The sequence below is a fragment of the Blastocystis hominis genome (assembly GCF_000151665.1).
Source record: "Blastocystis hominis, Singapore isolate B (sub-type 7) whole genome shotgun sequence assembly, scaffold_24".
NCBI lineage: Eukaryota > Bigyra > Opalinata > Blastocystidae > Blastocystis > Blastocystis hominis.
The window spans coordinates 40,493-66,511 of record NW_013171832.1 but is presented as its reverse complement, the minus strand read 5'-3'; the positions used below and the strand labels follow the sequence as shown (position 1 = coordinate 66,511).

Genomic DNA, 26,019 nt, shown 5'->3' with positions numbered 1-26,019 from the left:
GCTGCAGTATGCGATTCAAATCCACACAAATCGACAATCGACTATGGAAATCCCGAAAATGATTTCTTCGGATGTTTTGATTCATTACACGTTGGGTGCGTCGAATCGCTTTCACTCCTAGTTTCACGCATTTGTACTGTATTTCGGATTATTATCTCTTTCGAAACGAATTCACGCAGCAATACGCTTATTCCCAGTTCATTTCCTTCGTCTTCGCGTAGCTTTGCTTCCCAAAATGAATCGTTAGAAATCAAGCGCTCAGTCCTTCCAATCTCGTCGTAAACTTCCAGACAGGCGACGTGTTTGCGATGGGGATCCACGGCGACTACCTCTATAACGAGCATTGTTATAAACTGGCGGATCGAAGCTCGGTTCCCTTCCGATTAACGCCGAACATCACGGAGTTTATGACTCGCTACTTCGAGATCGGAAGCTTTCAGTTCTCTCTGGGCGCTTTTGCATTGGCGTTCCAAGAGAACGAGGAAGCGATTCGAACGCACCTGCAGATGTTGGAGCAAATCAATTCGTTTTTGTTGATGCGGAACGAGGAAGTGCCGCCGAACGTGTTCTCGATGCTGGTGAACGAGAATAGCGAGTGGTTGACCCAGCGAGGCGTTGCGTTGGCTCCGAATGTGAGCAATCCAAACATCAAATCAAAAGAAAAAGTAGATAAAGCGATCATTGACGCGGTGTCTGTGAGTAAGGATCCGCGTTTCCTGGTTCAAATGAATCCTTCTTTTTGTGCCTGGTTTTATTCTGTTTGTCACAAACACGCGAGTTGAAATACCAAAAATCTTTGCCTGCCTTCCACCCCATCGATTGCACGTTGGATTCAAACACGCCATTGGTTCTCCCCAATGCCACGCAGCAAATCACGGGGGGCTGCAGTTCCGAATAATGCACGATGGGGAGATCCACATCGGTCAGTGGATTCTGATAGCGCGTTCCGATCTATTGTACAGCTCTAATTCTTTCTAAATTCCCTACCTTTTTCACATCCACATCTCCGAAACAAACCACTTTCTTTCGGTTTTTCTCGCTTAAGTCATTTACGAAATTGCGGCCATCGCGCCCCGCTCCCCAAACGCTAAAATGATCCAACGAATTCAACACTCGTCGTTCCAAAGCTCGCAATTTCACTCGCAGAATTTTGCGTCGTGGAATCTTCGCGCAAGTGTTGTGATCGTGCATTCTATTCACACTTCATTCGCTCTCGATCTTGTACCTGTACATCAGAAGCACTTCAGGAACGACTCGCAGTTCACCATGGAGGTCTAAATGACGGTGATAAAAGTCAAGATCCTGGTTTGTTTAACATATATAAAAGATGGAATCTACTTCAGGGTATGGACCGTTTTCGGATTCTGGCTGCGAATACCCTCCCACTTTGTCGAACGTTTCGCGAGTCATCATCCACGTGGGTTGGATGATCAGCACTTCGCGGTACTGGTACAATTCAAGATCCGCGTCTGTGAGTTTGTTCATCCACTCACTGTAGTGGCGCATACTATTATCTGGCTTTCTCCTAATCATAGAATAGGAGAAAAACAGTCTAATACTCAAAATGGGTGCCTACGATCGCGTTGGGATGATTTTTCAAAACTTCAACCTGCTTTGCTATACGCTCCGGATACATGACATCATCTGCATCCTGGAAACATAGATATTTGCCGTGGCTTTGTTTCACACAGCAGTTTTTGGCAAATCCACAACCTCCCGTCGTCCCAGTATTCTCTGAATATACAGAAGGAATTCCCTTTTGTTTGAAGTGCTCAATCCATTTTTGCACTATTTGTTCGGACCCATCTGTTGACCGGTCATTGTATATCGACAACTAGACATAAATAGCAAGCAAGAAATCGACTTCTATTGTTCCTGTGTAAGTCTGCTTATCGATCCCTTCAAAGCATTCATCTAAAAATTCCTTTTCGTTGTGAATAGGGATCTAGAATCAATGTCTCAGAGGCGAGGAGTACAATGATCGACACGTCAATTTCCGTCGAAGGTTGCTTGTTACTGCAAGCAGAGTCCGAATCCGTTGTTTGATTCTGCTGACTCATTGTCAAACGAACAAAATGGAGATAGTAACGATCGGGCGTTTCATTCGATTTGAACTCTCAAACTTTGGTTTTACCAACATGGCGTATGTCTACAATGTTGAGCCGAACACCAATGGAAAGGTGGTGCTTCACACATCTCACGGAGACATAGATATCGAGTTGTGGAGTGATCAAGCCCCTGTGACTTGTCGGAACTTTGTTCAGTTATGCTTGGAGGGTTACTATGATAACACTATCTTCCATCGTATTATTAAGAACATGATGATCCAGGGTGGCGATCCGACCGGAACTGGACAAGGTATTTGCTATTACTGGCGATTTAAAATTAGGCGGTGAATCGATTTATGACAAGGCGTTCAAGGACGAGTTTAATCCTCGTTTGAAGTTCAGTCACCGTGGAATCGTCGCTATGGCGAACGAAAACCGTCCAGATACAAATCACAGCCAATTCTTCATCACTTTAGAAGCCACGGATTGGCTTGCAGGGAAGAATACAATTTTTGGCAAGGTCACAGGCAACACAATCTTTAACGTGCTAAAAATGGGCGAGTTAGCGACGGATTCCAATGATCGTCCTCATTACCCTCCGATAATTAAATCCGTGTCTGTAATAACGAATCCATTTCCGGATATCGTTCCAAGGCATCCATTCGTGTTGTTTGTAATCTAGAAAGCGAGCGGAGCCTTCGACCGCGTCTTCTTCGTCTGCTGCTCCGAAGCGTTCAATCAAAAAAGTTCACAATAAAAAGCTTCTTTCCTTTGCTCACAGCGATGACGATGATGACGATGGAGATGGAGATGGAAATGGCTCTGCGGGTTTCCCATCCGGTGTGGTGAGTTTCCAGGAGGCAAGCGGATTGGTGAAGAAAGAGGAGCTCACGGCGCAGCACGCGGCGCAGAGCGAGCAAGCGAAGGATCCGAAGGATCCGAAGGCGGAGAAAAAAAGCGCGTGGGTGGAAAAAATGAAAGCGATGATGAAAGAAAAGGAGGACGAGAAGGCCTCCAACGATGGAAAATCATCAATTGAATCATCGAATGAATCATCGAATCCTCTTCATTCCTCATCCAAACCTTCCGTGTCTTCCGAAGACGCGATGAAGGAGCGCGTGAAGGAGAAAATCCGCGCCATGAAGCAGAAATCGATGGAGGTGCGGCCTTCTTCCGTCCTCTTTCATCCCTAGTTCGAAAAAACAAAACAAAAACGCGAGTCCATCGCCACTTTGAATCAACTCGCAGGTTCGCACAAGCGAAGAAGAGCCATTTCCTCTTCCCAACGAACCCAAAACGTTTTGTCTCATCCTTTTCTTTCATTTGAAGACCTTGGCAGCGCTCGATGCGTTTCGAAACACGCTCAACGCGGTGGATGCGATGAGCGACAGCGATTCGGAGACGAAGGAAAAGCAGTCGAACGAATCCGATCGAAAACTGACGCAGAACGATTTGCTGGCCACTCGACGAAGCGATGTTGTGGATGGAGAGGACGAAGAGGATGACGAGAACGCAGAAAATGGAACGGTCGAGTGGATGCGACATAAATTGAAGTTTGTGAAACACTTTGAAGATAGTCTGCGCGATGGCTCTTTCGAGCCGGGAGCGGATATGTATGTGACGAACGACCCGCTGGAGCGAAGCCCGGTGAGAGAGGAGGGGAAGGGTGAGGTGTAGAATGGAATTGAGGCCGTGCGAGAGAAGGTGGAGATGCGAAAAAGACCCGTTTCATCGGGACATCATCGACCTGAGAAGTGGTGTTTTGTTTGTTGGAGACGCTTTTGGAGTGAGAGGTTGAAGCCGAGTACGATGAGACAGTTGAAAGAGAGAGAAAACCATACACGATTTAGAGAGAAATGACACTGAAATGGAAGAACTGAAGCATATTTCCCCAGAATTTGATTGGGGTGATGGGACCGATCTGGGAAATGATATTGTATACTGCGCGTCCTCAACTGGGCTCAATTCACCGGTGTTGTTCCATCACTTTCTTCAGTTGTCGATTCGATCAAGTACCAATTGCAGTATTCTTTTGACTCGAATAGATTCGAATTCTATAGTGTTGGCTTCCAACTCGTCGTTTGAAGATATCTCCACGATTAGCAAGCGAAATGCAAGCTTATTTCACAATGATAATTCCCTAGGGTGTAAATATTCTCAACGCTATTCAAAATGGCAAACTACGATTAATTTGTACTTGCCAAATTGAACAGGAGTATCTAGATGATCAGTTCGTCCTCACACAACGCGATGGGAAGGAGATCAAGCCATGTCCTCGCCCTGAGCTGCCTTCTGTGTCTTATATACGATCTACAATACGAGACGGATTCAAAAAGTTCTTCGAGGAGGTTCAGGAGTTATCCACTCACGACACATCGCCTCTCTACCTTATCGTGGATGATATTTACCTCCTCGGCTTGACTTTGCAAGAAATCACAAATTCGCTCCGAACCCTGCGTTGTTTTGTCGAAGATCACTTCCCTGTAATTCCCTCCATTTTGGTACCTCATTCAGAGTTACTCGATAATTTTATGTCACCCTTGTGGACTGGACGATGACAAATCCCTTGTATCAGTTTGCCTCGATTTTCCACTTAGTACTACCAATTTGTTTACCTAAGCGATGTCCAGTTCGCTTTGATGCCTTTATCTACTGGAAACTCTTCTTCTATTTCGGGGAGCGTACAATTGTGGTTTATTGTTGAGTCTAGCTGGTGGTCCATCGTTATCGCAATCATGACCGCATAAAGTCGTTTACAGTTCGAAAGCAAGTGAAAATATCCGATAATTCGATCCGCCTGCTCGTTCCCGGCTCGTTTTAACAAACATGACATGGTACATTTTGTTTGGTTGTTACACACGATTTTCCACTACAGCATTCTCGCTATTAATCCATTAATGAGGTATTCTCTGTTTCCCGTGTCTCCTCCTTCGTTAAACTGCTTCTTCACGTTCTTATAGCCTCCCGTGGGTGCATTGAGTTTAAAAGGCCACAGAAAATTGTTCGCCTCTTTGAAATGCTCGCCGACCGTATAAATCTCGTGAACCAAGTCCTCCACGCAGATGATGTCGAACTGCTTCAGATGCTCGGCGACCAGTTCGTTGGTTGATACAGGAACACGTTGTTTGTTCACTCTCGCGAAGCCGCGCTTGTAGATGAGGTTGCGGACGGTATTCACCGAGGGATAGCCAAAAGCAACATAGGGAGAAATGATTTCCAGCATTTTTCGTGTTGACTCATTCAAGCGAACAAACACGCCATTGTTAATCTGGTTATTAGCGGCGAAATGCAAACTCACCTGCAGCAAGCGGAATAACTCCAAAACTTTCTTTGGCTTTGGAGGGACTTCGTTGATGCCACGAATTCGAATCACAAATACTAGCCGATTTGAGTTGTTACTGATGAGCAACCCTTTATTACGGGCCATCCGATTTCTTTCAATCTCTTCTTTTTCTTTCTACAAATAAAGTTGAGCGAAGGCCACGACTTGCTGATATTCCAAAATGTATCGTTCTGCTCGCTTTACATATTCGGTATGGTAATGGTCGCGTGACTAAGTATTATCCACGCTTCATTGAACACACATTCTCCTTCTTCAAAGCTTCAGCAACCTGCTTGGCTTTTAGCAATGCGTCACGTTTCTCCTTGAGTCTAACAGACTCTGGGATGTACGAACTCATTACAAAACAACAAAAGTAGAGGCAAAGTGTTTAGTAGTTCTTGAATTTAAAAACATCGTTCTATTAAACTCGAATCTCCCCTATTTTTGATGAATCCTGTATTTTTCGATGTTGAAAAGCATTCACGTATAGGAGATCATCGATTCCTTCCTGTTTGAAGTAGGGATTCACTGTTATGTGGCGAAACCACTGGACACAGTCTTTTCGTGGATTTCGTTACCGGATGAGTAAGGCAATAATGAGAGTTTGAAGCGTGTAGACGATGTCGTCCCTATATTGAGAATGTAGCGTGGAATCATCTCCGAAACAACCCAGAAATTAGCATAGAAGCTGAATCGAATGGAGTAGTGGAAGTGGGAATGAGTCAGGGCATAGAACCAGCTGAATTTGGAAGAATTGGACTATTCGAAGACGCTAATTCGTTGTTCGCGTGAATATCACTTTTCCTGTCTGGGATTGAAGGAAGATGACATAAACTATTGCGTACCATCGCTCATATCGGTCGTAGAGGTACTCCGAGTATGGAGATGGGTAAATTCTAGGTAGTTGCAGAGACTCGACACGAAGGGATATTCATTCCACAACTCTCCAAGCTGCTCGATCTGGATTTAAAAACTGTTCATTTATACGTAAAGCGCAGCCTTCTGCTAGGCGTTCTCGTGAAGGATCGGTCTTATGGACTGGGGTGATTCCTCCCAACCCAGATAACGCATAGGAAGAAGAATAAAATCATTTCGAAAGGCATCAAAATCTACCATTCCTATTATAAACCCAAACACGCCGCCTCGCCGCGTTCTGCCATCGAAAAAGCCTATTTAGACGCGGTTTCTTCGTATTTTTCGGAGTTCCGCGGTTCGGAAGCCCCCGTTTCCTCCATTTTATGCTGGAAGCGAATCCCTCTGAGCTCGTCTTACTCCTTTCGGCGCTGCATCGGATCGTTTTCTCCCGAAAACGGCGTTGGAATTCGCGTGGCGAACGGCGAAGCGAACGTGACGTTTGACTCGCATCTGTGAAGGGCGATGAAGCAGAGCTGAAATGTAGATTTGACATCCAAATGCGGCTTCAAAAAGAATTGAAAGACCATCAGAACGAAAAAGAAAGAGAAGAAGAAGAAGATGATGATGATGAAACCGTTGATGATGATGACGACGACGACGGCAAGGAAGCCGCTAATTCGTATGAACGCGTGATTACTCTTCGTCCAGCGGGTGTTTCACTCACTTTATACCTGCTTCAGTTAATTTCGCAATCGCCGAAGTCTTCGCTTTCCCTCGCGGAACTTTCTGCGATTTCCGGACTGAACGTGAAACGCCTGAGTCGGCGGATGTACCAGCTCGAGTCGCAGAACATTCTGAGCAGTTCGATCGAAAACCGCGGGAGACGGTTTACGAAGTTTTTCCAATTGGCAAATGGGACGACGCGGAAAGCGTCCTCCATCCAATCCGATTCGTCGAAGCGTACGGAATCCACGCTGCAGATCGAGCGACGCAAACTGATCCTCGACGCTGTAGGATGAAACGAGCGCGCTGATTGGCTAGTTAAAACAAAACCACGTGATGCTAACATCGGAAATCCGGACGCTCCTCAAGTACTCCCGCGGTTTTTCCTTGACTCTAGCGAGCATTCGACGGAGTTTTTGGTGGACCACAAGACGATCATGGCGGTGCTGAACTTTCTGCAGGAGAAGAAGCTGCTTCATTTGTATCAGATCCAGACGAGCAATCCGATGGCGGAGGACGGAGCGGCGCTCAAGAAGATTTTGGTGGTGACGGAGTTGGCGTATTCGATCGATTCGCCGCAAGTCAAGGCGGCGATTTCTCGGTATTTCGGGCTGCAGCAGGAAAAGCTGCGCTTGCTGAAGGAGGACGCGCAGCGCAGTTCGCTTCGCGAGTGCAAGGACCCGCTGACGCCGCTGATTGTGCGACTGAACGCGGTGTTGCTGCTGGTGATGAACGGATTGGAGGCGGAGGAAAACGAAGAGAAGGAAGCGATGGTGCTGGAGCCCGATCAGTTTCTTCGGAGCGTTTCAACGCAGCAATTGGCGGCTTTGTATGGCTTTGTGGATCAGGAAGCTTTGCTTTTGGAGCCGAATCAGGAAGCGCCGCCTAGGATTTTGAGTCAGTGGAGAGCGTTGCTGCTCGCCGATTTGGAGAATCTTTATGTAGAAACCGACCGGAATCGTGAGCGTTGTAGAAGCTGCAAATCATTCAGCGCGATGCGAGCGATCGCTACATAGTTTCCCGGACGCTCCGCATTCAAAACATGACCGACAACGCGTATTTGATCCGCCTAACCAATCCTGCTTCGCAGAACGCGCTCTTCCGCGCCATCCTCGCAACCGCGTTCAATCTCCGCAATCAGGGAGAGAAAAACACGGTGCTTTCGCTCGTGATCAATCCGGAAGCGAAGAACTTGATGTTCTCGCTGATTTCCGATTTGAAAGGTGAGCCAACTTTGCGAGTTCTTTGCGATAGACACATCGAAACACGCTCGGCTCGATTTGATTTCGCCGGTAGGTTCAGAAAGTGGCGTTCAGTGTAGAATCTCACGCCGTACGCTCGCTCGTTCCGCGCGTTGTTCAATCGTGTGCATGCGAAGGAATCGTATGTGTTCGATTTGTCGCGCATTTTGTCTTCTCGGAATTCTGTCGAACGCATCGCCGCGGAAGAAAAAATCCCGCAGAAGCGGCTGCACGACGAAACGGAGGAGCGGAGAACGCCGAGGAAGTCGAAAATGGCCAAAAGCGTGTGGAGCGTCACGGAGCCGCTGGACGTGTCGTCTCTCAACAGCGAAGAAATCGAAACGCATCGCTTCCTTGAGTTGTTTGAATATGCAGATTGCTTCATTCCACTTCTTCCTTGCTGCTAATCATCCAATCCTTCATGGTTTACGTTTTCATTTTCTTTTTTCTTTTTTATTCTTTCTAGTTCCTCAATTTGAAACGCGCATCGCCGCCTGATCATCTCATTCTGCACGATCCAAATCATCCTGCGACGTATCGCTTGTTCTGCTCCTCCGTATCGCTTTTCTTCTTCTTCTCTTCATCCGTCAGAACAGTCCCAATTACAAACTGATCGCGCAGCTGATCAACACGCTTCCCGCGTCCACCGAGAACCCGACTGCACGCTTGCCGATTGTGAGCATGTCCGACGCCCATCGCTTGTATTCCGCTCTCTTCTCCCACGCGGGTCCTTCCCTCTCTGTGTTCAAACTCGCCACGCAGCAGCAGCTTTCTGTGATTATCGACACGCTCTACCCCTCGTTTTATCCCTCCTTTTTGATTCTCCCGCCTGCCGATCCGAACTTGCAGACAAGTGCGCAGATGCAATGGAACCAACTGCTCGGCGCCACATCGCCGCTTCGCGTCGCGTTTGTAACGCACACGCTGCTTTCATTGCTTCGCTTATACGTCAACAAACAAGCAAACGACGACACGATCGAAAAGCTCCGCCTGATTCTCTCTGTAAGTCGCCGATAAAAAAAGTGAGCTGCAGTTGGGAAGCCAAGACGAGCTTCGCCTCGCGTTTTATGTGATTTGGAACTCATATCAACTGACGGGCACGGCGGGAAGGAGCATCAGCACGTATTATCTGAGCGAGCCTCCCGATTATGCCGTGTATCGCTGGCTGAACACGGCGGCATTCGCTCAGATCCGCCTGGTCGAGCAGGGCGAGGAGGTTTTCTCTCGGGTACAAAGCGATTGAAGGAGCGGGTGATGTGCAGGGGATTCCGAAGTATTCGTTTCAGAAAGATATTCTTTCGGGGTCGTATTTGCGGTTGACGTCGCCGCAAAGCGAATCGAAAGAGTCGGAAAAGGAAGAGAATAAAATCGTGAATCTTGGACTGAGTGTTGTGATTGTGATTTTGCTGCTGGTGATTCGGGGACAGAGACAGCTGATTCTCGATTCGGATCGAAGTTCGATTATCGTGAGCAGCACTGAACCAGACGAATCGTCCTGGCTGATTCTTTCTCCTCCCCACATCGAAAAGGAAGCGATCCATCCCGAGAAATCCATCCAAGACCAAGTCGAAGAGACGATTCTCGAGAAAGGTTCGTTTTTCTTTTCTGTTATGTGTTGTTAACTCGTAGCGATTCTCTATTCTGATCTCCACCACATTTATCAGCAGCTTTCCCAATCCCAATTGAATCAAATCCTTCAAAGTCTTTTGTCCCAATCGCGCATTTTCTGTTATTTTACGCAGCTCGAGTGTTTCTTTGTGCATCGCAATGAAATCTTCGGATGGTCCGTGAGTTTGGACGATCAAATCATCCAGCCATCAGCTTTCTTGTGTGTCCAGAAAGACTCCCTGTCGAGTTCTACGCGGGTTGCGATGAAGAAGAAGATTCTGTATTCCATTGTGAGCAATCCAGGCGTTTCTCTGGTAGGAATCGAAGGGAGGGATGAAAGGAAGGATCGATTGGCGAAGCTTTTTAATGGAGTGTTTCAGATGGAGTTGTTGTCTCTTTGTTCGGAGATCTGCAAGGAGTTCAATGTGGTGTGTTATCAAATAAAGCGGAAGAAGGAGATTTCGCTGGATGAGGATGTTTTTGATGATGATGAGGAGGAGGATGTGATGTGTCCTATTTCGTTGTAAGTGATTTGGTTTGGATTGAAGATTGTAGACCGATATATAAGATGGATATTGCAATGGAGTACTGCTTCTTTTCGTGTGAACCATCTCTGCATTCTTTAGTTTCATTATTTTATTTTGTTTGATTGAGAAATGTGAATGGAAAAGATAGAAATGGTTAAAGAGATGTATGGAGATGTGTATAGAATGATGATACCTACGAGTATTCGAGTTCATGCTTCGAAATATATCTTTATCATTATTATTATCATACAAATCAAAAAACAAATGCAAACAATAAGAGCAATTCAAATCCATCCAAAAATCAAAAAAAGAAAAAGTAAAAAGGGCCTACACGGGAATCGAACCCGTGACCTCTCGCACCCTAAGCGAGAATCATACCACTAGACCAGCAGGCCATACTATAGTTCCACAAAATGCCAACATGAAGGGATGGATATCGAATCTAAATCAAAACAACGTATCACTACAATTACTACATTCATATTGTACAGATCACAAGTTCTATTAATCTCGACACTAGAATTCAATCCGCCAATCCATGAATAATTGATTTGAAATCAATAATGAAAGACATTATTAAGGTGGGGGTAAGGATAAGGCTTCTGCAGAGTTCTCACAAAAGAATTGTTTACCCCCAGAAATTGAACACCTATTTGGCAGAAAACAAACAGTAATATGTCCTATTCGTATCTTTTTAAGTACATTATTATCGGAGACACCGGTACGTGAAATAGCAAAAAAAGGAGTTAATATACAGGTGTTGGTAAGTCTTGTCTTCTGCTTCAGTTCACTGACAAGAGATTCCAGCCGGTCCATGATCTGACTATTGGCGTGGAGTTTGGAGCTAGAATGATTAACATTGGCGAGAATCAGATTAAACTTCAAATCTGGGATACGGTACTCGGTGGTTAACTTGCCAGTGAACTATTAGGCTGGTCAGGAGTCGTTCCGTTCTATTACTCGCTCGTATTATCGTGGAGCTGCTGGCGCGCTTTTGGTGTACGATATCACCCGACGAGAGACATTTACACAGCTGACGAAGTGGCTTACTGAAGCTCGTGAGAACGGTTCGTCGAACATGGTGATTATGCTGATCGGAAATAAGTCTGACTTAAATCACCGGTACTGATTTTGCATATTATCGAGCGTAGTCGTACCGTGTCTACAGAGGAGGGAGAGAAGTTCGCGGAGGAGAACGGTCTGATCTTCTTGGAGACCTCAGCCAAGACAGCCGCGAACGTCGAAGAAGTAAAAGCTGGCGCTCTCCATTCACTGTAGGCGTTCGTGAAGACGGCTGAGAAGATCTATCACAACATCGAGACCGGTGTGATCGATGTGAGCAATGAGGTGAGAAAGGAGGACTGCATTGAGAATTAGTCGAACGGAGTGAAAGTGGGACAGAGTGATGCGGTGAAGGGACTGCAGGCACCCAATGCTGGTGCGGGTCAGGCTCAGGGAGGTTGCTGCTAAGAGCGTGTGATGATTAGTATCTTATGGGTTGTTTGTTGGACATAAGCAGTTTTTGGTTGGTGGTGTGGAGAAATGGACTATTCCAAGTCTTCTGGCTTGTACTATTCGCAACCTAGGGATATGGGAACGAGAGCGACCACCATTGACACGATGCAGGTAGAAGTGCGGAATATTTTGATATGTAGGATAGGGAATTGCAGAGACTGCGATCAGAGAATAGTTTACTGCAACAGAGAGTGAATGACCTAGAGAAGATGTTAAATGATGTTAGTACAGGAAAGTAATAATGTAGAATCAAAATTAGTAGTAGAATGATGAATAATAACCTGATTATGGGAAACATCGATTTGAAGAGCAGGATTCATAAATTAGAAGCAGATTTAAATGCTAGAGATTCAGAAATTGCAGATTTACGAAAAATACTCCAGGATAAAACAGTAGTCGTCTTTGCTTCTTCTAACAAAACAGTATGATAACACCACTTGGAGATCTCAAAACTACGGTTCTTCTTCTTCTTCTTCTTCTTGGGAAGTGAACAATCTCAAAAACAAGATCGAGTCTCTCCAAAACGAATTAGCAGCCAAAAACGATCAAATTCGCCGTTATGAGCAGGGAAACCAGTATTCCAGAAACTACTCTTCCTACCGATCTCCCTATTCTCTGGATGTAGCATCGATTTCATCTTCTCCAAATAGAAACAAAGCGATCTCGATCGACTAAACAAAATTCTGGACGAGTGCAAATCCATCGGCGATCGCATGCTCTCCTCGATCTGCCAGACCATTCCCGAGTGGAAATCGGCTTCCTCCGACGTCGCCGAGATCCGCAGCAGCGTTGTCTGCATGTTCGAAAACATCGAAAGCGTGTTCAACGCCCTGCTCGCTCGCGTGTTTCCCTCTGCTTCCAACGCGTCCATCTCCTCAAACCCTCCTCTCAACTCTCCAGTATCCACTCCACCGACCGCCTCACTCGCAGCAATCGGTCGATCTCCACGCCATCTCCCAACTCTTCGCGTTGGTCTTCGGACGCTCCTCTTTCGCATCTCCCGACGATCAGCTGCGCCAAATCCACACCCAAATCGACACCATCACCAAACAATTCAACGCCTCCTGCCTCCAAGACGTCCCCGTTTCCCCGTTTCCCCATTTCCACTCTAGAGAGAAGCGGTCCGGCAGCAAAACGCGCGTCCTTTCGATTCCTGGAAGAAGTACTTTCTCTCTCTTTTTGCTGGCTCATCGCTGGTAGATCGCCGTCGCAGACCTCGTTCTACCGCCTGGCCTCCGTCGACGAGCTCTCGCTGCGCGACTTCCTCCGCGAGTTCGTGCAGAACAGCGTGGCGTGGGTCGATCAGCTGAACAGCGCGATGAATCGCGGCGCGGCGGCGGCGCAGCTGGCGATCGGGAGCGAAGACGAGAACGTGGCGATCGATCCGAACGAGTTGAATCGCATGGTGAGGACCAAACAGCGCGGTGATCGCTAGCCAATCGAAAAGCTCACGTCGCACTGCAAGCGGCAGGAAGATTTGGTGGCCACGCGCATTAGCGACATGGTGCAGATCCTCGACTTGGTCGTCAAGGCGCTGAACGACGCGCAGCAGCGCTGCGTGGCGTTGGAGACGCAGAAAAACGCGGCGATTTCACAGGGAAGCAAGGCGGGAAGCGCGTCCGGGTTTGGAGCGATGGGGACGTCGGAGATTCTGAGTCTGCGAGAGCGCGAGAGACAGCTGAAAGAGCTGCTGGATGACTGCTATGCGCTGCTGGGGTCGCTGCAGAGCGTGATGGAGAGCCGAGCGGACCAGTACAATCTCCGAGCCGGACAGATGAATGAAATCATGGCGAGGGTTCAGAGAGAACTGGGGTTTGGCTTCCAGAGCGCGCTACGACCGCCGCAATGGACGAAAGATGATGTGGTGCTGCTTTTGAGGCGAATTCAGGAAACGGAGAAGCAGCTGAGCGAAATGAAGGAAAAACATTCGCTCTTGCTGCAAGAAATGATGCAAGTGGAAAATGAGCGCGACCAAGCAAACGCAAAACAACAAAAAGCAGAAACCGAACTGATGCAGAAAGAAAGGGAAATCGAAACTTTGAAAGCGCAACGAATGGAGGGAGGGAGGAGTTACCAACCAGCACAGAACTTTTCGGCGTCCCAGCCGATTTTGGGAGGGAGCCAAAGCTATCCGATGATGTACGGCTCTACGACGCAGTATTCCTGTTCTACACCTATTTTGCCGTAGTGATAGGAAGTTGATAATAGTGTAGATTGAATCATACAGAACAGGAGATTCAAACGATCATTCAAAACGTGTTCGATAAAGTAGTAAAGATGTGATGTGTTTGTTTTGACACTAGTAATGTAGGAACAGTGTGACAGAAAAGAGTGATAGAAAAAAAAGTAATAAGAAGAAAAGAAATTGGAATAATAGTAAGAGAAAAATCATAAAAAGAGAAAAATATCCGAGCTGCCGGAATCGAACCAGCGACCCTTAGATTGCTGCGAAGCAGCCACTACAGTCTAACGCTCTACCAACTGAGCTAAGCTCGGACTGATTTCAATCAAACGAATATGATTATCAGTACCAGTACAATCGAAAAAGCATCAGAATACCAGAGAATAGAATAGAAAATGATAATTTATTTATTTATTTGTATTACAAAATCAATTCGTAACTGCTTTGTGAACTCAACTTGTTGCAATACTTTGATAAAGGCATTCCTACGTTAACGCAACTGTTTGTTACCCATTCTCAACAATGCTTTAGTATTTTACTACCCCACCCATTTTTTTCTCTTATTTGCTTCGATTTCACCCTAGTTACTTCTTTCAACATCCTCCGAGCAATCCATTATTGAAGAGAGTGGTTGTAAAGTCGTGTTTCCCGGGACTTTCAGCGAAGGCTGTTTTGTAACATATTATCCAAACAGAAATCAAGTAGAGCTGTGCGATAACTAATAATTGGTGTTTGTTGGAATGGCGAATAGTGTAAATTGAGAATGGTGGAAAGCGATGAAACGCCCAAATGATTCCCTATTTCTCCAGTTGGTGAATAAACTCAGAGATTCATTTCGTTCAAGGTAGAGAACAAAATGTTCGGACGTTCCTTCTCTGGAATTCGTGGTGTAGGGGTTTGGTGACGTTTTGTGAGAGTCTAGGTTTCTAAACTTGCCAGAAGTTTTGCGACTGAAGGTAGGGAATTTTGAGGTGGAGTGAGTGCGTAGGCGAGCTTCCGTTCAAGAAGATCCTGGTAGCTAACCGTGGAGAGATTGCTTGCCGTGTGTTCAAGACCGCTAAGCGCATGGGTATCAAGACGGTGGCTGTGTACTCGGACGCTGATCGCAACGCCAAGCACGTGAAGATGGCTGATGAGGCTGTTTACATTGGTCCTTCTCCGTCTGCCCAGAGTTACTTGGTGGCTGATAAGATCGTTGAGGCTTGCCGTAAGACTGGAGCTGACGCTGTGCACCCTGGTTATGGTTTCCTTTCTGAGAACTGGCGTTTCGCGGAGACTCTGGAGAAGGAGGGAATTATCTGGTGCGGTCCTGGCAAATATGCGATTGAGGCGATGGGAGATAAGATCGGTTCGAAGATCCTGGCCGTGAAGGCGAAGGTGAACACGATTCCTGGTTTCAACGGCGAAATCAACTCGGACGAGGAGGTTCTGCGCATTGCGAACGACATTGGTTACCCTGTGATGATCAAGGCGTCGGCTGGAGGCGGTGGCAAGGGAATGCGTATCGCTTGGAACGACAAGGAGGCGCTGTCTGGATTCCACCTGTCGAAGCAGGAGGCGAAGTCTGCGTTCGGCGATGACCGCATGTTCATCGAGAAGTACATCGAGGAGCCGCGCCACATCGAGATCCAGGTGCTGGGCGACAAGTTCGGTAACTACTGCGCGTTCCCCGAGCGCGAGTGCTCGATCCAGCGTCGCAACCAGAAGGTGATCGAGGAGTCTCCGTCGGTGCTGCTGGACGAGGAGACGCGCACGGCGATGGGCAAGCAGGCGTGCATGATGGCGAAGGCGGTGAACTACTGCTCCGCGGGAACGGTGGAGTTCCTGTGCGACAAGCACAAGAACTTCTACTTCCTGGAGATGAACACGCGTCTGCAGGTGGAGCACCCGATCACGGAGATGGTGACGCGCGAGGATATCGTGGAGCAGATGTTCTGGATCGCCGCGGGCCGCAAGCTGCCGGACCGTCTGATCAACTGGCCGCTGAAGCGGTACGCGCACGCGATCGAGGCGCGCGTGTACGCGGAGGACCCGCGCCGGAACTTCCTGCCGTCGCTGGGTCTGCTGACGAAGTACATCGAGCCGCGCGGCGAGTTCGTGCGATGCGATTCGGGCATCCTGGACGGATCGCAGATCTCGATGTACTACGACCCGATGATCTGCAAGCTGGTGACGTGGGGCGACGACCGCGCGACGGCGATCAAGCGCATGGACGAGGCGCTGAACACGTACATCATCCGCGGCCTGAACCACAACTCTGCGTTCCTGCAGGACGTGATCCGGTCGAAGCGCTTCGGCTCGGGGAAGATCACGACGAACTTCATCAAGGAGGAGTACCCCGACGGCTGGACGGGCTCGCACCTGACGGAGACGGAGGCGGAGCAGCTGATCGCGGCGACGATCGCGGTGCACCAGGAGCGTCTGGCGAAGGAGGCGACGAACGACCAGCAGATGGAGTCGTACGAGCCGGTGTGTGAGAAGGACCTGGTGGCGACGGTGGGCGAGAAGGAGTACAAGGTGCACATGGAGTTCGAGGGCGAGGCGATGACGCTGGAGATCGACGGAAAGAAGGTGAAGGTGGAGGACGCGGGTCTGGAGAGCGACCGTCCGATCGTGAGCGCGAAGGTGGACGGCGTGGACGTGAAGGTGCAGTACTTCGAGCCCACCACCGAGGGATACAGCATGCAGTACTGCGGAGGAAACTTCGACGTGGTGCTCCGCAGCGCGCGCGCCCAGGAGCTGAGCAAGTTCATGATCCCCAAGGTGCAGCCCGACACCAGCAAGTTCCTCGCCTCCCCCATGGCCGGATCCCTCGTCAAGGTCCACGTCAAGGAGGGCGATCGCGTCGAGGCTGGACAGCCTCTCGCCGTCGTCGAGGCCATGAAGATGCAGAACGAGCTCTACGCGCAGAAGGCCTGCGTCGTCAAGAAGGTCTACTTCAAGCCCGGACAGAACCTCGCGCTCGACGATGTCATCATGGACTTTGATGTGTCCGCTTAAGCGAGCGAACGAGCGAACAGGGAAGGAATAAAGAAGGAAAGAAGGTGTAGTCGTAGTAATAATCATCGTATAACAACAATATGAATACTGAAGTGTTTGTTAGAAAGAAAAAAAACACAGGAAATGAAAGAATGATTGATGTTGGTAGTGTGATTCGTACAAAGATAAAGTCGATTTTGGAGTTGGAAATGTAGGGAATGAGTCAGGATGGTCAAACATCCCACTTGGAATAACAAAACCGAATGCTATTCTTGCTTGGAAGAGATGCAAGGTACATTGTTTCATCATTATTTCCCCTCCCCATCTTGTTTGCCTCCATCCCATTCAATATTCAATATCATCCTCTCTTTTATACACACAAACAAGTCAATCAGATTCATTCTCAAATATATTTTCCGATTCCTCCTCATTCGAATCCACCGCCTCCTCCTCAGAAGACACCTTCTTCATTGTGCTCTTCGTCTCCTTCTGCTTCTTCGGTGTTTTCTCCTTCAGCTCAGGATGCTCCCGTCTGTACTCTCCCATCTTTTCCTCATAAGCCTTCTTCTCCTCCGCGTGCTGCTTCTCGTACTCCTGCTTCTCCTCTTCAGGCAGCTCCTTCCACATCTTTCCTAACAGAGTCGTAATCTCCTTGTTACTCATATCTATGCATGAATAACACTCTACTGTTCTAAGTACCAGGGTTCTTTCTTTCATCTAATAAGGTATTGAATTTTGGTAACTGTGATTCTTGTTATTGAATAGATGATGAGAATCATAAGAAGTGAATTCTCAATTGAAAGCTTTAAGTTTTTAAGGATATTCTTGTTTATGACCTACTCAATAGTATACAGTTCGTTAGACAATCCGTTAGTGTTAGATTGTGTGTGAGATAATACAAGGAATGTTGAATCGATGATACTGTAGTGTGACGTTTATTACTTTCAAGATGTACTATTTGTCGATTCAGAAGATAATAGAGACATGCAGTTATTCAAGAAGATTATCAAGTCATGGAGAAAACGACCCAACATCCATCTAGCAAAACAGTTTGTATGGGAGTATATTGAAAGAGTACATTATCAGAAAAGAACATTAAGCAGCTACGTTCAATCCATTATAATAACGGTTGCAATAAGTTGGAACAACAATATAATGCGATTAATAACGACTAGATAGTATATAATTTTTGATGCAAAATAGCATTCATTCATTCATTTATAATATTGAAATAACCAATTGGATTGGATTATGTGTAAATCATAAATCTATAATGTTTGAAATCTATTTATATGACGCATGGAAAAAGTCTTATTGAAAATGATCCTTTCTATCTTTGGTTAGTAACACGTTTTACTACAATGATATGCAAACACTGACTTACATTGTCAATACACTATATGACATCATGAAGTTCCTAGTAACATAGTAAGTACTCAAGTAATTGTGTACGAAGCAATAAACGTTGAAATGCTCTATTTCAACTGAATTATCCAAAATACTGAGATATGTGAGAAATCCGAATGAAGTTTGTAATGCAAAATTACAGTACTAAAATGTGTAAAACAAAAACAATCCTTCCAATTCTTGGGACAGAGACAACGTCATGCTTGATCAACGGCCAGTACTTGTGGGATTATCAATAATATCTCGAAGATCCTGTGGAATGTCTGATAATAACGAAAGAGAATACTAAAGAAATACTGGATAATGATTTCTGAGTGACCGACTGGAATGCATTTGGCAAATCAACAACAAAATCAGGCTCATTTACACTCGTTGCAATATCTAAAAATCAATAGATCTCCAGACAAAAACCTTTCAGAGTCACTGAACGAGGATAATAGAAGCTATATCCCATACTAATTAGAGATTGAAGATTAGGAAGATCTACACTTAAATATTGTAAATAATATAACTTTGCATTTTTAATGAACAGGAGGTTTCATTTTTACCATAGAATGCTCGTTCACCTAGCTGAATCAATGAGAGTGAAGCAAGATCTATATATAAATATTGTATAGTACTAAAAATACTTTCAATGGTTGTAGTAGAAACTTCGCTGAAAGATCCTTGACCAATTATTATTGTTGATAAACTAGGAAGATCTAGTAATATCAATTAACAATAGAATTATACTAGAAATATAGAAACTTCTAACATTCATGAAATTGTTAGATTCGTTTTCAATAGAACCGATTATAAGACTTTGTAATGAAGGAAGTGATGATACTGCGAAAGAACCTCCAAATTTAGAGAAACTATATTCACCAATTTCGATCGATACTAATTTAGAATTGTTGTATATTTGGAATAGTTTAGCAATCACATTAGGATTATCTTCATTATAGAATGAACTATTACCGATTCTCAATGAAATCAATTCGGGGAGACCTCTGAAACGTACATCATTTGCGATTGATTTGAAACAATCATTTCCAATGTCAATTGTTTCGATTGAAGGTAATATGTTCATAGTGAATGCAGTTGCTTGTTTGAATGCTTCATCTCCAATCATTAATGAAACTAAACTATTGAGAGCTATTGATTAAGTCACAATATGTGATATATAGTACTTGAAGCAGTAAATGATGCAGTAGATTCACTGAAGGATCCTTGACCAATTATTATTGTTGATAAATTAGGAAGATCTAGAATTCAATGTGTTATATGTTGATAATACCCGAAATATAGAAACTTTTAACATTCATGAAATTGTTAGATTCGTTTTCAATCGAACCGATTATGAGACTCTGTAATGAAGGAAGTGATGATACTGCGAAGCCACTTCCAAATTTAGAGAAACTATATTCACCAATTTCGATCGATAACAATTTAGAATTGTTATGTATTTGGAATAGTTTAGCAATCACATTAGGATTATCTTCATTATAGAATGAACTATTACCGATTCTCAACGAAATCAATTCGGGGAAATGATTTAAGCGTAAATCGTTTGCGATTGATTTGAAACAATCATTTCCAATATCAATTGTTTCGATTAAATTCAATGAACTCATAGAAATTGAAGTGGCATTCTTGAATGATTCATCTCCAATCGTCAATGTAGTCAAACTCGGGAAATCTATCCATTAGAATTCACTCATGCATATTCCTACTAGTAACAGATAGTTTTGGAACATTTTCAAAGTTTCTGGATCCAATTTGGAGAAGTCGTAATGCAGGAAGATTGGATATTGTGAACTCTGAAATCGGTGAACATTTGATCTCCAATCTGTATGTGTGTTAACTTCGGACTATTCGTAACGCGGAATCTCTTGGGAGTATCTCCCAGTCTTCTTCCAGTTCCTTCTGAAATATAACTCATTATTGTATCGCCAAAGATCAGATATTCCAAGTTCTCAGCTCCATCAATCATAAAGGCATTCATATCAGGGAAATTGTTTTTCTCAATCCAAAGCATAACCACCTTATCCGTCTTTTGGATCGAGAAAGTTTTACCCGGAACATTGCAACTGTCTTCTTTTAAGTGAACAATCATACTAGAAGCCAGAGCCTCTTCGAAATTATCACAATTACTCACTTCAGCTATCTGGTCACCTTTTACTAATCCAGTCTCTGAATGGTAGTAATACTCTTTGGGAGACGAATCTGTATTTAAAGCAATATGATCTTCTCCAGCTCTATTCGTAATTCGCAGAGTGGAACCTGCACTCCAAGGACCTCCCTTCACTATAATCTTCATCAATCTTGAAGGCACTTCAACCTGCTCACTGTCACTCCCTTCTCCTGTTAGAGTCATACTGAAAATCTCATTTTTATCATCAACTGCATCCGTGAGCGTCACCGTTCCCGAACCCGTTGGCGTTGTTGTATAGCTCGCTGTCAGTTTAATGAGGATCTTATTCGGATCACTAGGAGGCTCTGGAGTGGTAGTTTCTGTATAGCTCATCGAAAAAGCATAACCAGCAATTCCAGCATAATTGGCATTCGTATCATTATCAGTCACAGGAAGCTGAAGTACAATGTTTTCACAAGGTACCACGTTGAATGTGACAATCCACTTCTCTTTATCGTATCCTTTTATCACACCATATAAAGTCGGGTTGTATGCAGCTCCAGTATAGATGTAATCTCCTGTCACATGGTTCGTTACACGAAGACGGAATAGGTCAAGAGCTAAGAGAGAGACAACAGGATTTCCCTCTACAACCAAATTCATAAGTCCACTCTTATTGGGAACATCGATTTGCGTCACTTGAAAATGGTACTTCGGCAGCACATCATTGGTGCAAAGATCACTGCTATCCAAAAGATTCGCATCAGCCTCTGTCATCAAACCTGTTTCTGTGATAAACCGGTAGATATCATAGTTGGTGATATTATTTGGTTCAAGTCCAGAAGAGAAAGGTAAACAAGTTAGTAAGTGCTTAAGCGAGAACTTTATGCTTGTGCCCTGTTTTTTCGAATAAGCAGACTCAGCAGCCGTAATAACAGCTGTAGCCCAGGATGTAGCTACAGCATTTGACATCGAATAGCCTTCGAATCCATTACAGAAATCGCGGGTGGTTATTTCGGCTGAAAAACTTTCTTCGTTAATATCTACTGGGTCAGCATAGGATCCATGACGTAAGTATTCGGTTCCAATGTCCATAAGCCCTTGTAAGTCTTTATCAGCAAAATCGGAAAGAACTGAAAAGTCGACTGGATAACGTCTGTATCGAGCCTTGTTCAATATTTCTAGACAGCTTTTTTCGAAAAATGGGTAATGTTTCCTAAAACTCAAAAATGGCTCACACCATTACTCTTTATATTCTTCACATCCATCTACGCATTTTGAGGGATAAGCCTTCAGATAGTCTTCATATCCTTTACGACTGCACGTATACTTCAGCTGTGTACACGAAACATTAAGCAACAGAAGAGAAATACAAATAGCAATCAAATTCAGTTGCATTGGTAGAAACGAATAAATCTATGAAACGCTGTTATTCGGAATTGTAAAAATATGTGGGAATAGGAAGTAATATCAGTTTTGGACGAGATACATAGATTTTTGTATTCTATATTATGTACAATTGAATAATTGACAATCCAAATAAGAAATGAATGTTGGTGTTGATACTCTCGACAATTAGCGTGATATTTTATTTTATATAATTATCGTCAACTAGAATAAAGTATTTCGTATTATTAATGATGTATACCGACATATGAACAACAGTACGGATTCTGAAAAGAAACTGTGAAATTGAATTGAATACTGATAATGATTCAATATTACATATATCAAGCATAATAGGTGGGACAAGTAACCTGCTAAGCAGATGTTGGATAATAAGGCGGAATCGAGCTATGGAAGGTTTATATAATCCGATTCTGAAGAATAAAGGGGTTACATAGACAAGAATAAGTGCGACTTCAAAACAAGAATTCTGTAATATAGGCTACGTGTATATTTATAATCTGCATTAATCTATAATGAATTCTGCGATGTTGGTGAATTCAACAACCAGTGGTATATTAGCTAAAAAAACTGATAATGTCATTATTGAATAGGACAAGGTAAATTGAAATTACAATTGCTGAGTCAAATAGAATCAAGAGAACGAATTACGATACATGTGGATTATTCTAACATTTTTATTTTCAAATTATATATGTGGATGCACAAGCTAATAAAAGAAATGTATATCCACTACTCTTGCTGACTACCTGCTAGATTTGATTAAACACGATTAATAACTTATCAGCTATATATTCTTACATTTTCTTGTATATCTATGGTCTTTCAGAGTTTATCGTATCTAGATATTTGACTTTTCCGGCAGTTCTGTGTCATTCATAGTAGTTCAAGTGTGCCTGTTCGTTTTGCAAAGAATAAGTAGTCTATACTAGTGCCACTAATGATAGTTTCAATGGTTGAAAAGTCAATACGAACGTACACGATAAATTGTGTTTAGAAGATGTGTATTGCAGGTTGTGTACAAGTATTACTGTGAGGTGATACCGAATTCTACTTGAATCAGTTGTTTATCATAGAATCTGTGATGGTTTTATTCTATATAGTGTACCAAATAGTACTCACTGAACTAAAATAAGGATCACTCAATATAAAACCAAATGTAATTACTATTATTTGTGTTATATAGTTTAGGTTACACAACATAGCTAGATAGTAATTAATATATACACAATAGTATAGAGATCCATTTTGCGAGCGGTATAGTACCCAAACCTTTAGTAACAAAAGACTAACATAAATGTCACCCCCTTTTGATCCAACAAGGGTCCACCATTCACCACTTGAAATAATCATGCTTTTGTTATTATTATTAGTATTATACATTCAAATGAAAGTCATTTTATAGCAGAACAAGAAATGGTTCATTGGCTATTGTGTAACATGGATATTGTAAAAGAGCCACACAATGCATTCATTGCCAACCAGGAGCTCATTTGTTGCAGTTTCTTCAATAATGTATTTCCCATTCCTGTAATAGAATCTACAGTAGGTATGTCATTTTGATTTGTGAAGTGTTTACTTAGTTGATCACATACATGGCAGTAAGTAATATGGACAAAAGCATACCTTTCTAATTAACAATGTTAGTGCTAATAAATGCACATTCAAACAAGCAAGAAAGTCGTAAGAGTAATGGTAATAATACAGATGAACACAGGAGAAAGTCATTAGTATACTGAACAAATGACCTCCATTCCCTAGAAAATACCATACATTTGGTAACTCTTTCTTATAGATTTCTTAGTGATATTATTCATACTTATGGAACTATATACTAACAAGAAATACTTTTTAGTACACCAATTTGAATGGATTTCAATGATTCACAATTCAATATGTGGAATGATTTTGAATTATCACTTCCACTATCATTCTTTTTCTGAGTAAATGAATTCTGACCGATTTTGATAGTTTTCAATCGATTCAATCCATCGATTTGGAATGTTTTCACTGATTCAAAACAATCATTGCCGATTTCGATTGATTCCAAATTGTACAACAATGAAACATCCCAATCAACCAATACACAATTGTCACTCAGTTTCAAATGTTTCATTCCGATATTCATTGGTTTGCTTCCATCGCCTTCATAAATTTCTTCAATATCACTTTCAATTCCATTATACCATTCACATTCATTCACTAATTTACCATATCGATTATACACGATCCCAATTCCAAATCGATTATCATCACACCAATATCCTTCATATTCAATACATCCATTATTATGATAACTCGTTCCATATCCAAATCGTTTCCAATTGATCATTATGCCCTTGTACACCAAGAATCCATCATCATCATACATTTCACCATATCCAAATGGAATGCCCAACTTGTTTTCTGTTAATACCAAGCCTTCAAATCGACTTCCATGATCCAAATCCACGATTCCTTCTACTACTACTTCTATGGCTTGTTCTTCATTATATGAAATAGCACCAATTTGATGATTTCCAAACACTTTCAACACTTTCTGCTCATTGACCACAAATCCTTGATTCATGAATACTCCATTATTGAATTGCAATACTACACATTCTCTATTACTCATAATGAGTAAAATCCAGCCATTTGGTTTCACTTTTTTACCCAAGCATGCCTGTGCACTTTGAATAATGGAATTATCACTATGATCATTATTAATGCAGAATTGACAAAATCAATAAACCTTGCATGGCAATACGAAAGATAAAATGATATAAAAAGAATGGCAATAATGTTATTCTAATGTTTTGATTCCGTATTATTTGTTTTACATCCATATTTATTATTCTTCCTTTGTAGAGATGTACATCCAATCATGGTTTCACACTTCACATCGTTATGAATGTGTCGTTCTCATTTTTGTTTGTAGGATTGTTTTGAAATAATAGCCCTATCCGTATATGCCCACTTTTTGTTATTTCGGTTTCATCTCTTTCCGTGCTTTGGCTATGTTACGATATTCCACTTTTATTATAATCTTTTATTTCTTTTTCTATATAAATTATGTTGCTCTTTCGAATCAATCAATTTCCTTTTGAATTCTACCACTTCATAATTTCTCTTGCTTTAATATTCAATGGATATATCTTCCTTCGTTAGACTTACTTCCAGTAGTGTAACCCATTCTTACGAGTCTCATAGTCAGATCGAGGAGTTCCAATCATTCGAGCCTAACTATTTCTTCAACCTGGCAGACTTTTTGTGTGCTTTTACTTCAGCGTTTTATCTACGTTTCCGAGACAAGGATAAAATGAAGGGTGTGAGTCTCTGCATTTGCACATTTCTAATGTGTTTCGGTAGATCATTGGATCATTTCTCATCGATAGGTGGCTCGACGATGACGAATTTTGTTCATGGTTTAATGATGGGTTATTTACGACGCTCTACTAGTTTTGTTTCATTTTTGATCGGACTGTTTGGTCTTTTCTTGGCATTCCATCAGAGGTTCTGTACTTCTTCTTCCCCAGTCTGCGATTGATTCTCTTTTCCCTACCTTTTTGTATCAGGTAGCTTCTGGCAAATGTTTATGCTATGTAGTGCTTTAACTTTGTTGTTGACTGCCTGCTTCGAATCCACTGTGTCACCTCGTGGGGTGTGCATACGGCGATCTCTGCTGGAGGAAGCGTGGTCTCAGCCACGTTCGCTTCCATGGCGACGGGCTGTGGCGGAGGAATGCTGGCGACGCTTCTTCTCGATGATTCGTCGAGTGTGTGGATGGATAAGCTAACACGTGTGTTAGTAAAATACAAAAGGTGAAGGCGTTAAAACGATGCGATCTGTAGAGAACTGGAGCATTTGTTGACGTTGTCTCTGCTCTATCAAGCGCTTATCGGGTTTCTTCCTTTGTCGTTTGTTTCGCCGATGGATTTTGTTGGGGCGAGGCAAGAATGTGATGTAGATAAGCGCTAAAAGCGTGTGCTTTGTTGTCTTCTTGTGTCTTCATTTCATGGATCGAGTGATTGGGATTGTAATCGTTTGGGCGTGCATTATTGATAGCGTTTGTTTTTGCCTATTCCGATGACCGTTTCGTATTCGAAAGAG

The 26,019-nt window shown here is 43.6% G+C and overlaps 9 protein-coding genes; 6 read left to right on the top strand and 3 right to left on the bottom strand.

Annotated features, from left to right (window-relative positions):
• Window positions 1-678: 678 nt before the first annotated feature.
• Window positions 679-2,060, bottom strand: GSBLH_T00003049001 (uncharacterized protein; the record flags this gene model as incomplete). Its single annotated transcript, XM_013041717.1, has 7 exons — window positions 679-933; window positions 961-1,192; window positions 1,226-1,302; window positions 1,339-1,525; window positions 1,560-1,834; window positions 1,865-1,945; window positions 1,977-2,060. 7 exons carry the CDS (start codon window positions 2,058-2,060, stop codon window positions 679-681), a joined length of 1,191 nt encoding a protein of 396 aa, XP_012897171.1.
• Window positions 2,061-2,138: 78 nt separating this feature from the next.
• Window positions 2,139-2,730, top strand: GSBLH_T00003048001 (uncharacterized protein; the record flags this gene model as incomplete). The annotated part of the gene is made up of 2 exons (XM_013041716.1): window positions 2,139-2,358; window positions 2,390-2,730. 2 exons carry the CDS (start codon window positions 2,139-2,141, stop codon window positions 2,728-2,730), a joined length of 561 nt encoding a protein of 186 aa, XP_012897170.1.
• Window positions 2,731-4,879: 2,149 nt separating this feature from the next.
• Window positions 4,880-5,745, bottom strand: GSBLH_T00003047001 (uncharacterized protein). XM_013041715.1 has 4 exons: window positions 5,633-5,745; window positions 5,536-5,601; window positions 5,347-5,505; window positions 4,880-5,316 (listed from the first exon to the last, which is right to left on the bottom strand). Exons 1-4 carry the CDS (start codon window positions 5,726-5,728, stop codon window positions 4,918-4,920), a joined length of 720 nt encoding a protein of 239 aa, XP_012897169.1. The 5' UTR covers window positions 5,729-5,745; the 3' UTR covers window positions 4,880-4,917.
• Window positions 5,746-10,060: 4,315 nt separating this feature from the next.
• GSBLH_T00003046001 (uncharacterized protein) lies at window positions 10,061-10,436 on the top strand (the record flags this gene model as incomplete). XM_013041714.1 has 1 exon in its annotated part: window positions 10,061-10,436. One exon carries the CDS (start codon window positions 10,061-10,063, stop codon window positions 10,322-10,324), a length of 264 nt encoding a protein of 87 aa, XP_012897168.1. The 3' UTR covers window positions 10,325-10,436.
• A 563-nt stretch (window positions 10,437-10,999) lies between these two features.
• On the top strand, window positions 11,000-11,819 carry GSBLH_T00003045001 (uncharacterized protein; the record flags this gene model as incomplete). XM_013041713.1 has 6 exons in its annotated part: window positions 11,000-11,045; window positions 11,082-11,221; window positions 11,256-11,446; window positions 11,476-11,572; window positions 11,603-11,671; window positions 11,702-11,819. The coding sequence occupies 6 exons, from the start codon at window positions 11,000-11,002 to the stop codon at window positions 11,792-11,794; spliced, it is 636 nt and encodes a 211-aa protein (XP_012897167.1). The 3' UTR covers window positions 11,795-11,819.
• A 1,521-nt stretch (window positions 11,820-13,340) lies between these two features.
• Window positions 13,341-14,122, top strand: GSBLH_T00003044001 (uncharacterized protein; the record flags this gene model as incomplete). Its single annotated transcript, XM_013041712.1, has 2 exons — window positions 13,341-14,023; window positions 14,053-14,122. 2 exons carry the CDS (start codon window positions 13,341-13,343, stop codon window positions 14,120-14,122), a joined length of 753 nt encoding a protein of 250 aa, XP_012897166.1.
• Window positions 14,123-14,867: 745 nt separating this feature from the next.
• On the top strand, window positions 14,868-17,110 carry GSBLH_T00003043001 (Propionyl-CoA carboxylase subunit ?). XM_013041711.1 has 4 exons: window positions 14,868-14,910; window positions 14,944-14,977; window positions 15,010-16,592; window positions 16,668-17,110. Exons 1-4 carry the CDS (start codon window positions 14,878-14,880, stop codon window positions 17,019-17,021), a joined length of 2,004 nt encoding a protein of 667 aa, XP_012897165.1. The 5' UTR covers window positions 14,868-14,877; the 3' UTR covers window positions 17,022-17,110.
• Window positions 17,111-23,761: 6,651 nt separating this feature from the next.
• GSBLH_T00003042001 (uncharacterized protein) lies at window positions 23,762-24,668 on the bottom strand (the record flags this gene model as incomplete). Its single annotated transcript, XM_013041710.1, has 2 exons — window positions 23,762-24,620; window positions 24,649-24,668. The coding sequence occupies 2 exons, from the start codon at window positions 24,666-24,668 to the stop codon at window positions 23,762-23,764; spliced, it is 879 nt and encodes a 292-aa protein (XP_012897164.1).
• Window positions 24,669-25,054: 386 nt separating this feature from the next.
• Window positions 25,055-25,999, top strand: GSBLH_T00003041001 (uncharacterized protein; the record flags this gene model as incomplete). The annotated part of the gene is made up of 6 exons (XM_013041709.1): window positions 25,055-25,274; window positions 25,305-25,392; window positions 25,421-25,484; window positions 25,516-25,730; window positions 25,761-25,848; window positions 25,877-25,999. The coding sequence occupies 6 exons, from the start codon at window positions 25,055-25,057 to the stop codon at window positions 25,997-25,999; spliced, it is 798 nt and encodes a 265-aa protein (XP_012897163.1).
• Between the last annotated feature and the right edge of the window lie 20 nt (window positions 26,000-26,019).

What these genes read in the sequence shown, in the direction of transcription:
- GSBLH_T00003047001 (XM_013041715.1), bottom strand. Translation starts at nt 5,728, where the DNA reads ATGAGTTCGTACATCCCAGAGTCTGTTAGACTCAAGGAGAAACGTGAC. An exon ending in ACATTTTGGAATATCAGCAA is followed by an intron (nt 5,506 to 5,535) that starts GTCGTGGCCTTC and finishes CTTTATTTGTAG; the next exon opens with AAAGAAAAAGAAGAGATTGA. An exon ending in AGTTATTCCGCTTGCTGCAG is followed by an intron (nt 5,317 to 5,346) that starts GTGAGTTTGCAT and finishes GCTAATAACCAG; the next exon opens with ATTAACAATGGCGTGTTTGT.
- GSBLH_T00003043001 (XM_013041711.1), top strand. Translation starts at nt 14,878, where the DNA reads ATGTTCGGACGTTCCTTCTCTGGAATTCGTGGT. An exon ending in CCTTCTCTGGAATTCGTGGT is followed by an intron (nt 14,911 to 14,943) that starts GTAGGGGTTTGG and finishes GTGAGAGTCTAG; the next exon opens with GTTTCTAAACTTGCCAGAAG. An exon ending in CAGAAGTTTTGCGACTGAAG is followed by an intron (nt 14,978 to 15,009) that starts GTAGGGAATTTT and finishes GTGAGTGCGTAG; the next exon opens with GCGAGCTTCCGTTCAAGAAG.